A 17011-nucleotide genomic window follows, 5' to 3' on the forward strand; every position below is an offset into this window, starting at 1 on the left:
CTCCTTCTCCTATGCCGTGGCTTATTGCTGTTTATTTTCTATAAAGACATGTATCTCTTTTGCTGACCATGTTATGCAGCGCACCATTACCATTATGCTAATTCTTTGTGGCACATTGTAGAGCATGTCCGGTAATGTCCAAACATCAGAACCAATGTTTGAGCATACCATATATCTGATTGACGATACTTCCAGCTCTCAAATGTGTTTCATACTATACTCTTTGCTCCGGGGTACGGGGATTGTCAAGTGGTATCATAAGCTATGTTCCGAGCAGTTAACCCAAGCAACCAAATATTCAAGTTGTCTTCACAAGTAGGGAACCCATGATTTTCTTAAGCTATGGATCCTCCATGGAAATAGTGAATTTAACAATAATTATTCAGTGCTGGTCACAGGCCATTTGATGTTGATTGAAGGATATTTTTGTTGATGAACACCAGGGGACATTGCACTGTGCTTGAATGGTCACATGGGCACTGATGGTGTCCTGTAACCTGGGGTCGATTTTTCGAAAAACTCTTGTCAGCCTTTCCTGCTGCTAATGCAAACTGGCGCCAATACTAATGTAGTCACCAGCGTGTCAAAATAGGGCCTCTGTGATCTGGGTAACCTAGCAGCAAACCATAAACTGACTGAAATAGAAACAGAAAACGCTTGAAATACACAGCAGATCAGGTAGCATCCTTGCCAGGTCTCCTGATATTGCCTGGAAGAATCCAATGGCAAAAGAACAATGCCATGATCACTTTTACTGTGTGCAGCGCTGATGTTGCCCCTTGTTTGCAGGCCTGATTCCAGGAGATGGTACAATTCATCTGTGCCTTCCTTGGTGAAGCGTTCCCTCCTTGGCGAGGTTGAGGCAGCTCACGTCACTGGGAGTAGACATGCTGCCAGGGCGTAGTGGTGGATCCTGGTGCTCCTCCCCCATGGCTGAGGGTTTCGTTGAACCTTCTCTGCTGATGCTCATCTTCCTTCGCCAAAAATGTCCCGCAAAGTAAGACTAACGGATGCACTCATGCTGCTGTGAATTGAAATGTTTGAGTCACTCTTTACAGTGGCTCTTGCTCTGCCTCATGCTAGACTTCAGCCAACCCTCACCATTGGTTTACCACCCCACCGCCTTTATAGCGGGCATCACTAACATGTGAACTGAAAGGCCGGCCTGAACAAACTTGCACATTTGCAATTTAATTGATGTGCAACAAATCCCTTAACAGGCCTTTGGGCCACGAGCAATAATGTGCTTTAAACTAGTTTAGTCTTTGGAGTTTCTTGGGAAAGTGGGTAAAAATGCACTAATGCTCAGCTAACATTAACACCTCAAGTTGTTACACATTAACACATACTAAGCGCATGTAATAACTGTAACACAGAGAGTGATTTAGTACCCCTGGAATGCTATTGAGCCATATAGATAGGACCCTGAAATTCTGAGGGGATTTGTTGTGGAGTATTTTAAACCAACACTCGACACAAGGTTTTAGATCGATAGTCAAGTTGTCTTTATTGCACCGGTGGGGAAACTATCTGCTCTGTCTTAGCCACATCTTTCCAAATTGGTACAGCAAACACTACATTTTTATACATTACAATACACATGTCAAAATTCATTCCTGCCACCTGATTGGACCTTGGCCCGCGTTACATTAAAGTACCGCCTTTATTATCGGAAAAGTATATGTCAAGCTGTTGTTGCGCCTATGACCTTTGTTTATGCCAAATGGGGTCTCATCAACATTGTACTTCTGACTCATTGTCCTCCTTTCCTGCCTCTCTCGGCCTCTTTCATTGTTTTACTTTCCTGCCAGAACAGAACTTACATCCTCTTAGGCCTCTTATGGTTTCCACATCCAACTATGTTATCAACTTAGAAAAAGCTTACTACTGAGATTCTTTATTACACCACTGAGTGAAACTGCCAACGATGTCAGTTTAACTCTTTCCTCACTGCAGGGTTCTATCAGTCTCCCAGCATAACTTCAGCTGGAGATCAGCGGAAGCTCCAGGGCATTGTTAACGGGAAGCAATACTCACGGGGAACTCTGATTGGGAAATCACAGCCCCAGATGTTCCATTCATTAAGTTAAATAGACAAAAGATTAAGGTCTGCGCATCACAGTTCCCAACTCCTCGCCAAGGACATGCAATCAGGGAATCGGGGCCGTGCATGCTTCACAAGATTTTAAGGCTCAGCATGTCCTGTAAGCTTGTCTCAAAGTCTTTAAAGTTCCACCTATTTTTTGCAGAATTTGTGGTATTGGTGTCTGAGCACACAGTGTTCCTCAGAGCTGTTGCTCTCCATGCGGCAGAACACACCACAATTAGGACTCATAAGCTAAATGCTTGTCATCTAGTGTTCATATTCTGAGCTAGTGTTCTTAATCTTGCTATTATGATAAAAAATGGTTGTAAAATAGTTCAAAAAATGTTCTGCACAATAGTGTTAATAAAGTGAGTGCTAACCTTTGCCCACACTCCTTGAATTGCATGAATAATTTCTCAAAAGAATACTGTTAACCCAAACTGCTTAAGTAAGATGCTCAAAATGGATCACAAAAGAGGTATTGAGAATATTTCAGAAGTTTTAGAACAGGCTATGCTTCTGCCTGGTGCCTAATGGGGAATGTGTTAATAAAACAAGCGATGGCATTCATTGCCAGGTGTCCAGTCCAGGGCAACTCTCCCAAATCTGGCGCTACAGTGTACGAGTAATTTAAGGAGTGTGGGCAAAAGTTAACACTCACTTTATTAACAGTATTGTACAAAACTATTACATCTGTGCACACACAATTAGCGCCTGCATTAACTCGAATCCAATTTAGCACCCATAAGCATGGCAATTATGGTCATCAACTCTCACAGATCTGCAGTAATAAATGGGAAATGCAGAGTAACACACATTTCCCGAACATTTAGCACATGCTGGGAAATTGCTGCAGGGGGAAGCAGCTTCTGAATCCTACAGGACTGAAGACACGCGTTAAACTCGTTGAGCTTGTTACCAGCATTATAGATCAGTAAGGCGAGAGTGCGTCACATTGAAAGGCACAAAACATTCCTAAAGCCCGTATACAGTGAGTGTTGTAGTAGAAGTGCACACTGCTTGACAGGAGAACTGGTGCTTAATAGAATTTCAAGATACTGAAACCTGTGTGATCTGAGTATTGCATTCAGTGTTCCCCTAACACTGGGCTTGGCTGAGAAAGACCAGCAAGAGGAGGAAAGGGCTGCTGGAGGTGTCAGGTAGTAGGCAAGATACACAATCTCTTTCCAAGCTTGCGCTTAGGACATTAAAGTATTTACAGCACAGAAACAGGCCATTCAGCCCAACGGGCCTGACGTAAGAAAACTACTAGGCACTTGGTCTGAGTATTAAACAAGGCTTTAATCAACTGTTTTTCAACATGGAGATCTAGTTGTGTCCTTCACTAGTTCCTGTTAAAGAATGCCCTGAGCAAGCTGGGCCCATGCCCGAGTATTTATACTCTCCCTGGACAGCGTCACCAGCAGGCCGCCCAGTATTATTACATAAGTCATTTTCACATGAATGACAAGATTCATGCCAGTGTTTAAGCTCCACACGAGCCTCCTCCAACCCCTGTTCATCTAACCCAGTCAATATATCCTTCTATTCCTTTCTCCCTCGTGCTTATCTAGCTTCCCCTTGAATGCATCCATGCTATTCGCCTCAACTATTCCTTCTGATGGCAAGTTCCACATTCTAACTATGCTCTGGGTAAACTAGTTTCTCCTGAATTCCCTATTGGATTTATTAGTGACGATCTTATACTTATGGCCCCTCGTTCTGGCCTTGCCCACAAGTGGAAACATCGTCTCTACGTCTACCCCCATCAAACCCTTTCATAATCTTAGCGACCTCTCACATCACCCCTTCGACAGTGCAGCACTCCCTCAGAACTACACTGGAGGACCAGCCTGGATTTTTGTGATCAAGTCTCTAGAGTGGGACTTGAACCCATAACCTTTTGACTCCGAGGTGAGAGTGGCTACCAACTGAGCCACTGCTGACATAAAGGAGGTGACAAATGCATTATGTTGTAGGGCCAACACCTCCTTCACACGCGCTACGACCCAGCAACAACAGCATGAGAGGGCTGCACAATTCTACTGGTCTGCTAGCTTTCATAGAGTCCCGGGGGGTCATTGATTGTGACCATTGATGAGTCAGGCCCAGTGAATGATACTGTGGTCTACATGAACCGAAAGAGTTTTTACTCTATCAACGTGCAGCTAGTCTACCAGCATCAGCACAGTAACATGCAGGTCAATGCCTGGCAGCTCTCTCAATGCTTCTAGCTTACACCAGTCATCTGTACCAGCCTTATTTGAAGAGGAAGGAAGAGTGGAAGGATGGCTCTTGGGAGAACAAAGCTACCTTCTGCATCTACGGTTAATGATACTCGCACAAGCAGAAGCTGAGTACAGATATAAGGCTCACACTACCATCAGGGTGGTCATATGGCCTGCCACTGGGATCTTAAATCAGTGCTTCAAATGTCACATCAGATTAGGAGATGCATCAGAGTATAGCCTCCCTGCGGTCTCAAGAGTCATGATTGACTTGAAAGCACTGAATAACTTTGCTCTGCGAAGAGGTCTCAGTTTGGACTAAGGACAGCAGAATCCTGAAACCTATTGGAGCAGGAAGGCAACAGACTCAACGGGGAAGTCAGTGCCGCAACACCAATACAAACTGGAAGACTGGTGGCAGACAGGCACTAATATGTAGTTACCCCGTTCCTGAAACCTTTAGTACAGAAAATAAATCGGCCCACAATACCTTCTGCTATAGTTTCATGCCCACTTGCTCAACTGCCATCAGTGCCCATCTTTTGCTAGCCTCCTGCTTCATTTTGATCAGCACGGTGGCATAGTGGTTAGCACTGTTGCCTCACAGCGCCAGGGACCCGGGTTCAAATCCGGCCTCGAGTGACTGTCTGTGTGGAGTTTGCACATTCTCCCCGTGTTTGCGTGGGTTTTCTCCGGGTGCTCCGGTTTCCTCCCACAGTCCAAAAATGTGCGGGTTAGGTTGATTGGCCATGATAAAAATTGACCCTTAGTGTTAGGGGGGATTAAATACGTGGGGTTACGGGGATAGGGCTTGGGTGGGATGGCTGTCAGTGTAGGGACCGGGTGCTAGGGTTTGGATGATCAGCCATGATCTCGTTGAATGGCGGAGCAGGCTCGAAGGGCCGAAACTCCTGCTCCTATCTTCTATGTTTCTATGTAATTACAAATAAATACTCAGCCCAATGTTCAAATCAAGTGCAGTACATTAGTTAATCCATTTTATATGGTGCGTGAATGTTGTCAGCATGAATTGCCATGGTAAGTTGTGCTTGTGGTTTGTTTTTGGCATGTGACACCTAACCTAGGCTGCTTCCTTGTGGAAGGACTAAGTGTGCTGGGCGGCTACAGGGTGTGATTGCCAACCTGCTGGGAGTCTGGGATTCTAGCCCTCCTTGTGTGCGTTGCAATGGATGACTTTGGGTGGGATGACAAAAGCCTCGAGAGACTCTTTGAGAGATCGCCACCTAGTAAAGGCATCACCTAGCATGTTCACTGATATGTGTAAGAGCACAATTTTAGGCTTCTTATAGTTCTGTGAATGCATGCATCAAGGTTGTCTGCACACAATCTCCCAGTGTGTATAAGCCAACTAAGAGACCAGCATTAAGACTTATCCCAAGGCCTCTATAAAAGCTGTGTGTGCATTCAGGACACACGTTTCTACAGCTGGCACCATTAGGGCATCTGCTGCTGACACCACAGAAGTAGCCACGTGCTCCATGGCAACCTGCAGTGCAGACAACCATTTATCTTTTATTGTGCAAATCCTCCACACTCTTTACAAAGTTACAGAGTAGACATGAGGAGACTCACTCCCAGCTGTAGAGATTATGGGGCAAAACAGTATGCTAGAACTTTGAGATACACATCTTCCTGTGTGAAGCCCCTTTAAGAATTGCTGCTATGCACTAAGCACTTGGTCATTGTAAACAGAGGATGTATCCTAAGTGTCCCCATTCATACAAAGCATTCTATTGGGCTGCTTGTAACCTGGGCAATCTCTTTTCTCAGTTTAGTATTTTACAGCAGTAAAGGATGAGTTAACAGAGTAAACTTGCTCACTTACGTACTTGTGGCATTGCACATAATGTTCCAACCATTTAAAATTAATGGTCAGAAAATTGCGTGCAGCAAAGTTACAGCATGTGCTTCAAGCAGCAGGGCTCCCGGCCGGACAAGCAGCACTGGATAATGAACCCTAATAAGTGCTCTTATTCACTGATTGATGTGGCTCCCTATTGAGTGGCCCACTGTGAGAACATTAAAGTGCACGTATTAGTGCACTTACTCAAACCAGAAAGATCAGGTGTTACACAGCTTCTTTGTAACCCAAGCAACACTCGGTTAACCTTAGCTAGCACACCAGATGTGAGGTCTGAGCTATATAGTGTCAAATTAACCTCCTGTTTAAAATAAATCCATAAAAGACCTAAGAACGTAAGAAAGGCATTTGATCCAGCAAGGCTTGCCCTCTATTGTGTTAACAATTCCATCGTGGTATCTATTTGGATTTTGACTAACCCCAGTGTTTTTGCCTCTATCACCTTGTTTGTAGATTATTCCAAATATTTATCACTCGTGTAGTAAAGAAGTTTTTCCTGATATCTCTTCTAAATATATTTTCCACCAATTTCAATTTATGTCCCGCTTTCCTGACTTACTTTGAAGTAATAATTGAGTTTAACTTATCTATACAAAATATTTATGAACTTTGATGAGATCCTCCTTAATGGCCTTCTTTCTAAACTGCAAAGCTTAATCTTCACAACTCATCCCCTTTACACTCGTGGTCAGTCTATTGCGGGTTTCTGCAGGCTTCCTAATGAAAGTATATCTTTTTTTATGATGTCATCAAAAACTGAACACTGTTCTCAGTGCAGTCTGTGCAGTGCATTGAAAAGCCTTAGCATAACTTCTGTACGCGAATGTTCTACTGTACCGGCTACATATTCTTTTGTCCCTTTTTGTTTTCGCTTTTTTAGTAACTCTGCCAAATTGTCTGGACATTGAAAGTGCTGTGTTAATGCTAGGCCTCAAAATAATCTGACAGGTTATCTTTGAGTTGAAGGACTGAAGAACTTGTTTAGAAATGATGCAAGTATGCTTGGAATCCACTAATCTGCTTTTAGACTTGGCTCACAGGAACACCTGCCACTGGTCGGGATTTGGATTACCAAGTCTGATGCAGACCGAACTTCTCGGCAAGGACGGATCAGTGGCTGTGTTGACAGAGCAGTTAATGTTCCTAATGACATCTGATCCATCTCAATAAATAGCTGGAAGAGCAATGCTCAGCATAAATACGCAGGATATATGGTGGGGCAGGGAAGTACCAAGCATGTTACAATTCCCAAATCCAATCAATCCATAAGGGAGTGATTTATGATGGCTGGGAACGGAGTTGACCATTTGTGGCATTCAGTGATCTTCTGACATATGCTGTTGCTACTGTGCGTCAGCAAATTGTCAATCTTTTAATCCTTTCTCAGTCCTTTTCCCCCTTCATGCTGCCATTTTTCAGTCAGGAAGGTAACAGTCTGGGCTATGGACTTCCCCATGTCACTTCAAATCAGTCAACAGGAGGCACACTTTACCAGATATGATATAGTTCCTCTGCCATTTTGTCTTCTTAAGATGAAGAAGACCTTTATTTCAAGGTGCTTTGTCTAGTGAAAGGGGAGTGGTGGAAGCATTGGGAGGGAAGGAGGTAATTTATTTACAACACCTACAACAGCAAAGAACAATATTGTGCAAGCCTTTAAGCCTCAAAACCCATTAAAAGAGTGCCAAACCTCCACCCAACCTCCCCTGACTGCAGCTGAGGATCCCGTTAATGGACGTTCATAATGGCCGCCTCCCAACTTCTACCGTCCATGTTTGGTGGGTGGGAATAGGAACTGGCAGCAATCTGGTGGGCAGAGGTGAAAGTGCGTTGGGGGTTGTAACTATGTCATCTGACCATGATTAACGTATATTCACAAGCCTGATCCCGGCAGGAGCCTCCTAGATCGAGCTCCACCCAAAAATTGGAACAGAAGGGAACTAAGCGGTAGATCGGCACTTCAACCAGGCGCGGTGTGTTGGTCCTGCAACCGTGGATTTCTAGTAGCAAACGGGGCAGTAGAGACACGAAAATCATGCCCAAATGATCAAAGTTACCCTCGTCTGTCCTTCTGCTCTTGATTTAAAATTAGATCGGCTGATTTCCAAGTAAACATCCCTTATTAAAGCTAACCTATCCCATTACAGTAATTATGCAGAGTGCTGTTCTCTGACACTGCCACCACCACTGCCCCCCCCCACCCCACACCCTTAGTGAAAGGATGAGAGTCTAACAGGAAAGAAAATAAAAGTTGCTGACTTGTATTGGATAACAATGATTTGTTATTATCGTGACTATAAGCTTACGTTAACCCAGTCCCCATTTACACTTGTCCCGACAGAATAGTATTCAGGAAAGGAGGTGTTAGAAGGTTTCTCTACTTCCAATACCATGCATTGGATATTAATTCTGAGGCAATATTGGGGGAAAAAAGACTTAGAAAATAATGTGGCCCTGAAAATCCACAGGCCGTTACACTGGGATCCTTGTCGCCAGTGCTGACCCCACCAGAGTTTGCAGTGTCAGTGGAAGGGCGCCTCATTTGTATCTCTAATACCTGCCTACCCCATGCAGCTGGACAATTCAGTACCTGCTCACCTTCAAGAGGAGGTGCCCCAGCCACCCCATCCCCCGAGACCCTCTGTGTAAGGGAGTTGACAGATTTTTTTTTAATTTTCCTTTCTTAGGGGTTCAGGCCATTTCTCTGGCTTGGGCTCCCCTCCCTACCCCTTTCCCACTAGGACCCGCACTCCCATTTGGAGGCTGGTATACCTTATCTTGGGGAAGTGGAAATGTCCAGCATAGCGTCATTGGCCTTATAAGGGCTGGGTGACGTAAGAAAACTACTAGGCACTTGGTCTGAGTATTAAACAAGGCTTTAATCAACTGTTTTTCAACATGGCGATCTAGTTGTGTCCTTCACTAGTTCCTGTTAAAGAATGTCCTGAGCAAGCTGGGCCCATGCCCGAGTATTTATACTCTCCCTGGACAGCGCCACCAGCAGGCCACCCAGTATCATTTCATAAGTCATTTCCACATGAATGACAAGATTCATGTCGCTGTGTTTCTTGTGTACGGGAGATGATGGGGGGTACTTTACATAACTAATAAATCACGCGATTTCTTTCGCTCTCAGCTGTTCCTGAAATCCCTTACAAAGAAGGACCTGTGATTCTGGGAGGAAGCAGAGAAGCCATAAAGAAACTCCTGGCAAATAGGAATAATGAAAGAAACGGAGAAGTGATAAAGAATGCCATCCCTCGGCCTGTATCCACCCCTCCTTCCCAGGGCCGGCTCCAGCCATTTGACTATGAAGATGGTATTTACATCGGGAGCTATGATGAGAAGGAACTTGACGTGGCTTATGAGGGCACCGAAGACGAGGTTGAGAACTACATTGACTCGGAGGAGCTGAATCCCAGGGGAGATGTGTTTGGTAAGTCAAGCCTCTTCCACAAGATGTTGCAGTTCACAGCATAGACTGTAAAGATAAATCAAAAACATCTGTTGTTGTCATTGCTCTATGGGAGTATTTAGTACCATGAAAGACTGAAGATTATAGCTCTTCAGGGACAGCATTTGAAAAAAGAGTTTTATTGTACTTGTCTTATTCCATTCTGTAATAATTGAGCATGATTGTACGAAGGATCATTCTGTTACACATTAGGAAATGAAACCTTACATTTTACAGGTTTAAATTTGGGGAAAATAACAAGTGGGCAGGATAATTGTAGCACACTTGAAGGACCTAAATAACATTATAAACCATAAAAGCAGAGTTCAAATATTTATGAATGTCATGCAAACCCAGAGAGTATGTTACACAGATGAGCATTCCAAGGCATCTATTTTTGTTCTTTATCCCATACATAATCTGCTGATATTATTATTTACTTTCTAATTTTCAATAGACTGGAGTTGTTTGCAGGTGCTAGTGCTCAGCAAAAGCCTTTAACAAGCGTGTTTGATGGACACAAGTTATACTGCTGCTACACTGCAGGTCCGATACTACTTTAGAACAGGGTGAGCTGTCAGCAGTAAGCTATACTGCTGACTATGCATCAGTCTGTATTCAAATAAAACAAGGACTGTGCACATAGAGGTAAACACATCCACAGAGCTCTGCTCACAGGTATTGGAATGTCAGCTAAGTTTTTGATGTTGGGACATAAGAAACATTGGAAGGAGAAAAGGCCATTCAGTCCAGCGAGCAACTCCTTCCACAGTCCATACATAAGAACATAAGAATGAGGAGCAGGAGTCGGCCATACGGCCCTTCAAGCCTGCTCTGCCAGTCAATAAGATCATGGCTGATCTTTAACCTCAACTCCACTTTCCTGCCCGATCCCCATATCCCTTTACTTCCCCTAGAGTCCAAGGGGGAAAAATTTGGTACCTTAGCGCCTCCCGTTAGCAACAGCCCTAATGGGGTGTTAGCACATTATCTCCGGGGTGAGGTGAATCCAGATCCACACGCCAAATAGCGCCGCCGGTAACCGTTATTGCCGGAAGCCTCAACGCCAGGTGGATCGTCACATCAGTGAGTGTGCAACACTCACTGACTGCCCGATCTGCGAAATTGATTGTCGCCACCTATCTTCGCACCTGGAGTAAACAGCGACAGGGAGAGCTGGCGTGAAACAGCAGAAACCCAGCTCCAGAGACGTTATTTAAAGGGATCATCAGTAATGAGTCGCAGCTGTCAGGTTAGTGGAGTTTCATTGGTTTCATGTCAGTTTCACATAGTTCAACAGTTCTATTCAGTAATTTAAAGGATCTTTTGTATCAGGAGTGTTGTGGAAACTAAAAAGTAGCTACATTTATCCTAAAAAAAAATCAAACTACTACACTTGCTAACATTAATGGGGGCTGTACTGGCAGTTGACCTCATCCTCCAGGATCTATGGTGGAGGGAGCGGAGGCAGCAAGAAAGATTGGAACATGTGATCAGAGGGAGGAGGAGGGCCATCAGGGCTCTCAATAGGAGGCCTAACCCTCCGAGGGTATTCCGAGAGCACTTCTCCTATCTCCAATTCAGCGAAGAGCAGTGTATTAGAAAGCTCCGCTTCACCAAGGGGGTGGTCACAGAACTCTGCCAACTCCTGCAACAAGACCTCGAGCCTCAGACCAGGGTGACCACGGCTCTCCCATGTGGCAGCCAAGGTCACCGTCGCCCTCAATTTCTTTGCCAGCGGATCCTTCCAGTCTGCAACAGGAGACATAGCTAACATCTCACAGTTCGCCATCCATCACTGCATCTGAGAGGTCACAGACACTCTCTACAGTAGGAGAAGGGACTACATTTCCTTCCCCATCACCAGAGTAAAGCAAGATGAGTGTGTATGTGGCTTTGCCAGGATAGCGGGATTTCCCATGGTGCAGGGCGCCATTGACTGCACCCATGTGGCTTTGCGGGCACCGCATAACAATCCTGAGATCTTCCGTAACCGCAAAAGCTACCGGTCGCTTAATGTGCAGTTGGTGTGCAACCACAGCCAGTGAATCCTCAATGTCAATGCCTGCTATCCTGGCAGCAGTCACGATGCCTTCATCCTGCACCAGACCGGTGTGCCAACACTCTTCCAGCCTCCACGTCTAGCTCACGGCTGGCTGCTCAGAGACAAGGGCTATCCGCTCGCCACCTGGCTCATGACTCCCCTCTGCAACCCTAACACTCCTGCCCAGCACTCATATAATGAGAGCCATGCTGCCACCAGGAACATCATCGAGCAGACCATCGGCCCGCTGAAGCAATGCTTCCGCGGCCTTGACCGCTCGGGTGGAGCCCTCCAGTATTCGGCTGAGCGGGTGTTCCATTTTGTGGTGGTCTGCTGCATGCTCCACAACTTGGCCATCATGAGGGCCGAGCCCTTGCCACCAGGGATTGTGGGAGGAGGAAGAGGGAGAGGAGGAAGCCGAGGAGGACGACGAGTAGAATGAGGAACAAGAGGAACAAGAGCGAGGGAGGAGGCAGCCACTCAATCGGCCTTCCGGAAGTACGGTCCGTGACCGCCTCATCAGACTGCGGTTCCAATAAATTAAACCCCGGATCCCTGTTGCTCACCACATCCCCATCATTCCATCCCTGTTGCAGGCCATATCACAGCGCAAAGCTGAAATGAAACACGCCACAAAAGAACCCAAACCGATTTAATAAATTTATCAAAAATCAGTGAACACATATTTACACCAAAAATATTACCTATTCACCCTTGTGCAAACCCTTAGTGCCCCTCGTTACTGTGCCTTTGCCTACTCTAGCGCTCCTATGAAGTGTTGGTCCGGTGGCTGCAGCACGGCTAGTGGAAGGCTGCTGAGTGTCCATGCAGGAGACTTCAGATGGCCTTGCAGGACGCCCTCAACCAACTCTGGACCTGGAAGGCCCGGCTGTAGACTGCACCACCTCAGCATGGGCGGCAGCAGTCTGGGCTGGCTGGTTGACAGGCAGCGACAAGGGCAATGGCGGAGTGGCAGTGGTGGGAGCAGGAATGCTGTCATCCTGAGAGTGGACAGCAGGCTCCTGCTCCACTGACCCACTGCCACTCCCCCGGGGCAGCACCTCAGCATCCCTAGCAATCTGTTGCAGCACAGATTGCTGACCTGCTGCGACACCGTGAAAGCCCCAGTGGACAGTGGTAGACCCAGCCACGATGATAGCAGTCAGAGTTTGCGCAGTATCAAGCTGAGACTGCATGAGAGCAGTCTGTGATTGGATGCCACCAAGCATAGACTGCATTACAGCACTAAGGCGCTGTGTCGCTTCCTCCTGTGCTGCAGTAGAAGCTGTCAGATCGTCTGTCACATGCGGTGTCAGATCTGGGTCGCCACGGTCTCTCTGGGGGTCTACCATCCTTTGCAGACTGGAAATAATGGGCTCCATGGTGTGCGCAGAGCCTTGTGCAATGTTGGAGGCTGACTCCTCCACGCTCCTTATCATTGCCGAGAGGCTCTCGGGCACCCTTGCCATTGCACCTATCATCTGCGTGTGCATGCCCATCACCCTTCTTCTAAATGCCTCCCTATCGAGGTCCTCATCTGAGTCCTGTGCAGTAGAACTCGCGTGTGTACTCGCCCTCCGGGGAGCTGGCCTCTGAGCTACCATTTCCCCCTGGCCTTGCTGCAGCCCACTCATCCCTAGTGCTTCACCTTGTGCAGATCCCACTACTATACAAGCCTCTAAAGAACGTGTAGTACCAGTTTCTGAGCTGGTGCCTACGGGTGAGACATGCAGTGACGCGATGTGTTCTTCCTTCTCCTCTTCTCCCGCCTCGCTCTCTACCATGCCCTCAGGGACAGACTGCTCAGGTGCTTGCTGATTATCTGAAAGCATAAAGGCACAAGAGTCGGGTTAAGGTGAGGGGAGGGAGGCAGGAAGGGAGAAATGTATGCATACAGCATGATTAGTTGGAAAGTGCGAAAGGCTTGTGGGGTGAGGGGGAAGTGGAATATGAGAAGAAGGAGTAGGGATGAACATACTGTTGTCCCCAATGGGGTCAACGTTGCCAGTGATCACGGCACCCACCACCTGGCACCCAATAATCGTCAGCACTCTATTCAAGAGAAAGCGTGTGAGTGAGTGTGAAGCAATGTGTTTGGGTGATGTGCCTGCCGTAGTTCAATTTCTGTCATTGTGTGCAAGGTGTGTTATGTGATTGTGAGTGTTGGTAGGCAGAGATTGTTGGTGGGTGAGTGCTGGGGGTGTGGTGCTTTGGGCAGTGTGTGCAGATTGATGTTCAGATATTGCACCCACCCTGCCCACCCGAGTGAGGTTGTTAAATTTCTTCCTGCACTGTGTGTGGGTCGAGACGTGCTGCGTTACCTCCCTCCACATGGTGCGGAAGACGTGCAGCGAGGGCCTGCCACTTGCCGGGTAGAGCAACGCCCTCCGTCTCTCCACAGCGAACACTAATGCCTCCAATACTTGATTGCAGAATCTGCAGGCTCTCTCCCTGGGGCGTGGATCTGCCATGAGCACACGTGCTTCAGTCCTCCAGCTCCTTCTCCTTGAACTGCTTCTGCTTGCTGAGGCAGCTGCACAGCCAGCAATGCTGAGAATGAGGTTCAGCAGCATCAATGAACCTCCCCTTTAAGTAGTAAAAAAGCTTGTGGCAATCATGACTTGCAATTAGACTGCCTCTGATATTGGTCCACCCTTTGAGTGTAACGCCAATGAGCTTGGGCTTTAAGATTTGATTTAGGACTCCAATCATTTTTTTGAGCAGTGAACACGAATTTTGCGTGCAGTCTAAAGAATTAGCGCCTGGCGCTAATTCTCTAACTTTTCTACTGACACCGCCCATTCTTGGGCTATAATGAATTTCTAGCCACAAAAATCTATCTATCTCAGTCTTGAATATACTCAATGATTCAGCATCCACAGCCCTTTGGAGTAGAGAATTCCAAAGATTCACAACCCTCTGAGTGAAGAAATTCCTCCTCATTTCAGTCTTAAGTGGCCGATCCCTTATTCTGAAACTGTGCCCCCTAGTTCTAGACTCTCCAGCCAGGTGAAACAACCTCTCAGCATCTACCCTGTCAATCCCCCTCAGAATCTTTTATGGTTCAATGAGATCACCTCTCATTCTTCAAAACTCCAGAGTATAGGCCCAGTCTACTCAATCTCTCCTCATAGGACAACCCTCTCATCCCAGGAATCAATCTAGTGAACCTTTGTTGCACCGCCTCTAAGGCAAGTATATCCTTCCTTAGATAAGGAGACCAAAACTGTGCACAGTACTCCAGGTGTGGTCTCACCAAAGCCCTGTACAATTGTAGTAGGGCTTCCTTATTCTTGTACTCCAACAACCTTGCAATAAAGGCCAACATTCCACTTGCCTTCCTAATTGCTTGCTGTACCTGCACGCTAACTTTCTGTGTTTCCTGTACGAGGTCATCTAAATCTCTCTGAACACCAACATTTAATAGTTTCTCACCATTTAAAAAAGATTTAGGGCTAGATTTTCAGTTGCTTGCGCCAGCAGTTAGCGCCTTAAGAGAAGTGATTTCCGGGCGCTATGCGTGTAGCGCCCGGGCGCAGCGCAGTTTGCGCCCCGCCCCAAATTAAGTTGCCCGTTAGCGCCGGCGCAAAGTTTAGCGCCCGCCCGGATGCGCGCGCAGAAAATGACGTCACATCCTCGTGCAACGCCCTTTGGCCGCCCCGATTGCAAACTTCAGTCGGACCGCCCCATTGTGCGGCGGGCGGCCGGAGCGTTTGGAAAAAGGAACGCAACACAACCAGCGCGGGCCCCGGGGGGCGCTAATTAAAGGGAACGTCCTCTCCAGTATAAAGGCCATCCTTTTTTCAGAAAACAGTCTTGTGCAACGCATTTCTGGAGACACAACAAGGAGGATAGCTAACTGGTTTCAAGCAGCAAGAGCCAGGTATTTTTGGACTCAGGCAACAGCGCTGCAAGTGGCCATTTGGAAATTAGAGTGTTTGCCAGGATTTGATGGGGGTTGCATGGGGTGCCAACGCGGAGCTGCAGCTCCATGTCCATAGGGCTCGCAGACGCATTGTGAGAGGGGCAGCCCTGGCTAGAGGCAGAGGGGGCTACAGGCGTCGGCCACGTAGGCCTTACCCAGTCAGGCTATACCGCCAGCAGCGCTCCTACCTAAACATGAGTGCCGCGCGATGTGTTAAAAGGCTCCGATTCCGAAAGGGGGTGATTGCAGAGATCTGCCACCTGCTTCGCCGAGATCTGCAGCCAAAGCTCAGGTGCAGGACGTCTCTGTCGGTGGAAGTGAAGGTGACAGTGGCATTGAACTTCTATGCCACCGGCTCCTTCCAATACGCTGCTGGGGACATAGCAAACATCTCCCAGTACGGCGCGCATCGCTGCATCCGCCAGGTGACCGAAGCACTGTTCAGAAGGAGAAGCCAATTCATCTCCTTCCCCATGGCCCTGGAGAGCCAGCATCAGCGCGCATTGGGATTTTCCAGACTCGGGGAATTCCCCTTGGTCCAGGGCGCCATTGACTGTACGCATGTGGCTTTGTGGGCCCCTCTGGAGCATGGCGAGCAGTATCGCAACAGGAAGGGCTACCATTCTCTGAATGCGCAGCTGGTCTGTGACCACAAGCAGCGCATCATGGCAGTCAATGCCAGCTTCCCAGGCAGCAGCCACGATGCCTTTATCCTGCGGCAGAGTACTGTGCATGACATGTTCCAGGCACAGCCTCCCCCAAGAGGATGGCTACTCGGGGACAAAGGCTATCCTTTGTGCACCTGGCCCATGACCCCGCTCCACGCGCCCAGGACCGCTGCTGAAGAGGCCTACAACGAGAGCCATCAAACCACCTGCAACATCATCGAGCTAACTATTGGGGTCCTCAAGCAGCGGTTCCGCTGCCTTGATCGCTCCGGAGGAGCTCTCCAGTATTCGCCGGACCGGGTCTCCCAATTTGTGGTGGTTTGCTGCATGCTACACAACCTGGCTATCCGCAGGACTCAGGCACTGCCACCTGACGTTGGACCAGCACCTCAGGAGGAGGAGCAGGAGGAGCATGAGGAGGAGGAGGAGGAGGAGCAGGAGTACGTTCCCAGGAGGGAGCGACCAGGGCCAAGGGCCGCACGACGCCACCTTATCAGACGGTACTTCTAAGCCCCCTGTCAGGGAATGGCCAGGGGCCATGAGGGAAGATGAATGCAGCCGCTCCGCAAGCCCTCAGCCGGCGAAGCCAACAAACACTAAGAAGAACAACCATGGAGACTGCATGAATAAAGATAATTTTTTATTGCACAAAAATGAAAAGCCCTTCCCACATGAATCCCCAAAAACAATAAACGGGCCCCACAAAAAGCCCAACAAACGACTC

At 47.5% G+C, this 17011-nt stretch overlaps 1 protein-coding gene across 3 annotated transcripts in view; it reads left to right on the top strand.

Moving 5' to 3' along the window:
• Positions 1–17011, top strand: part of egfl6 (EGF-like-domain, multiple 6) — a 111552-nt gene that overhangs the window by 50515 nt on the left and 44026 nt on the right. For all 3 annotated transcript variants that reach the window (XM_086006268.1, XM_086006267.1, XM_086006265.1), the window contains one exon: positions 9333–9632. In XM_086006268.1, coding sequence (XP_085862394.1) covers positions 9333–9632 — 300 coding nt within the window. The remainder of the gene's footprint in view (positions 1–9332; positions 9633–17011) is intronic.

Source organism: Somniosus microcephalus, chromosome 14 (genome assembly GCF_052327205.1).
Source record: "Somniosus microcephalus isolate GS21.2 chromosome 14, FLI_Smic_1.0, whole genome shotgun sequence".
Taxonomy (NCBI): domain Eukaryota; kingdom Metazoa; phylum Chordata; class Chondrichthyes; order Squaliformes; family Somniosidae; genus Somniosus; species Somniosus microcephalus.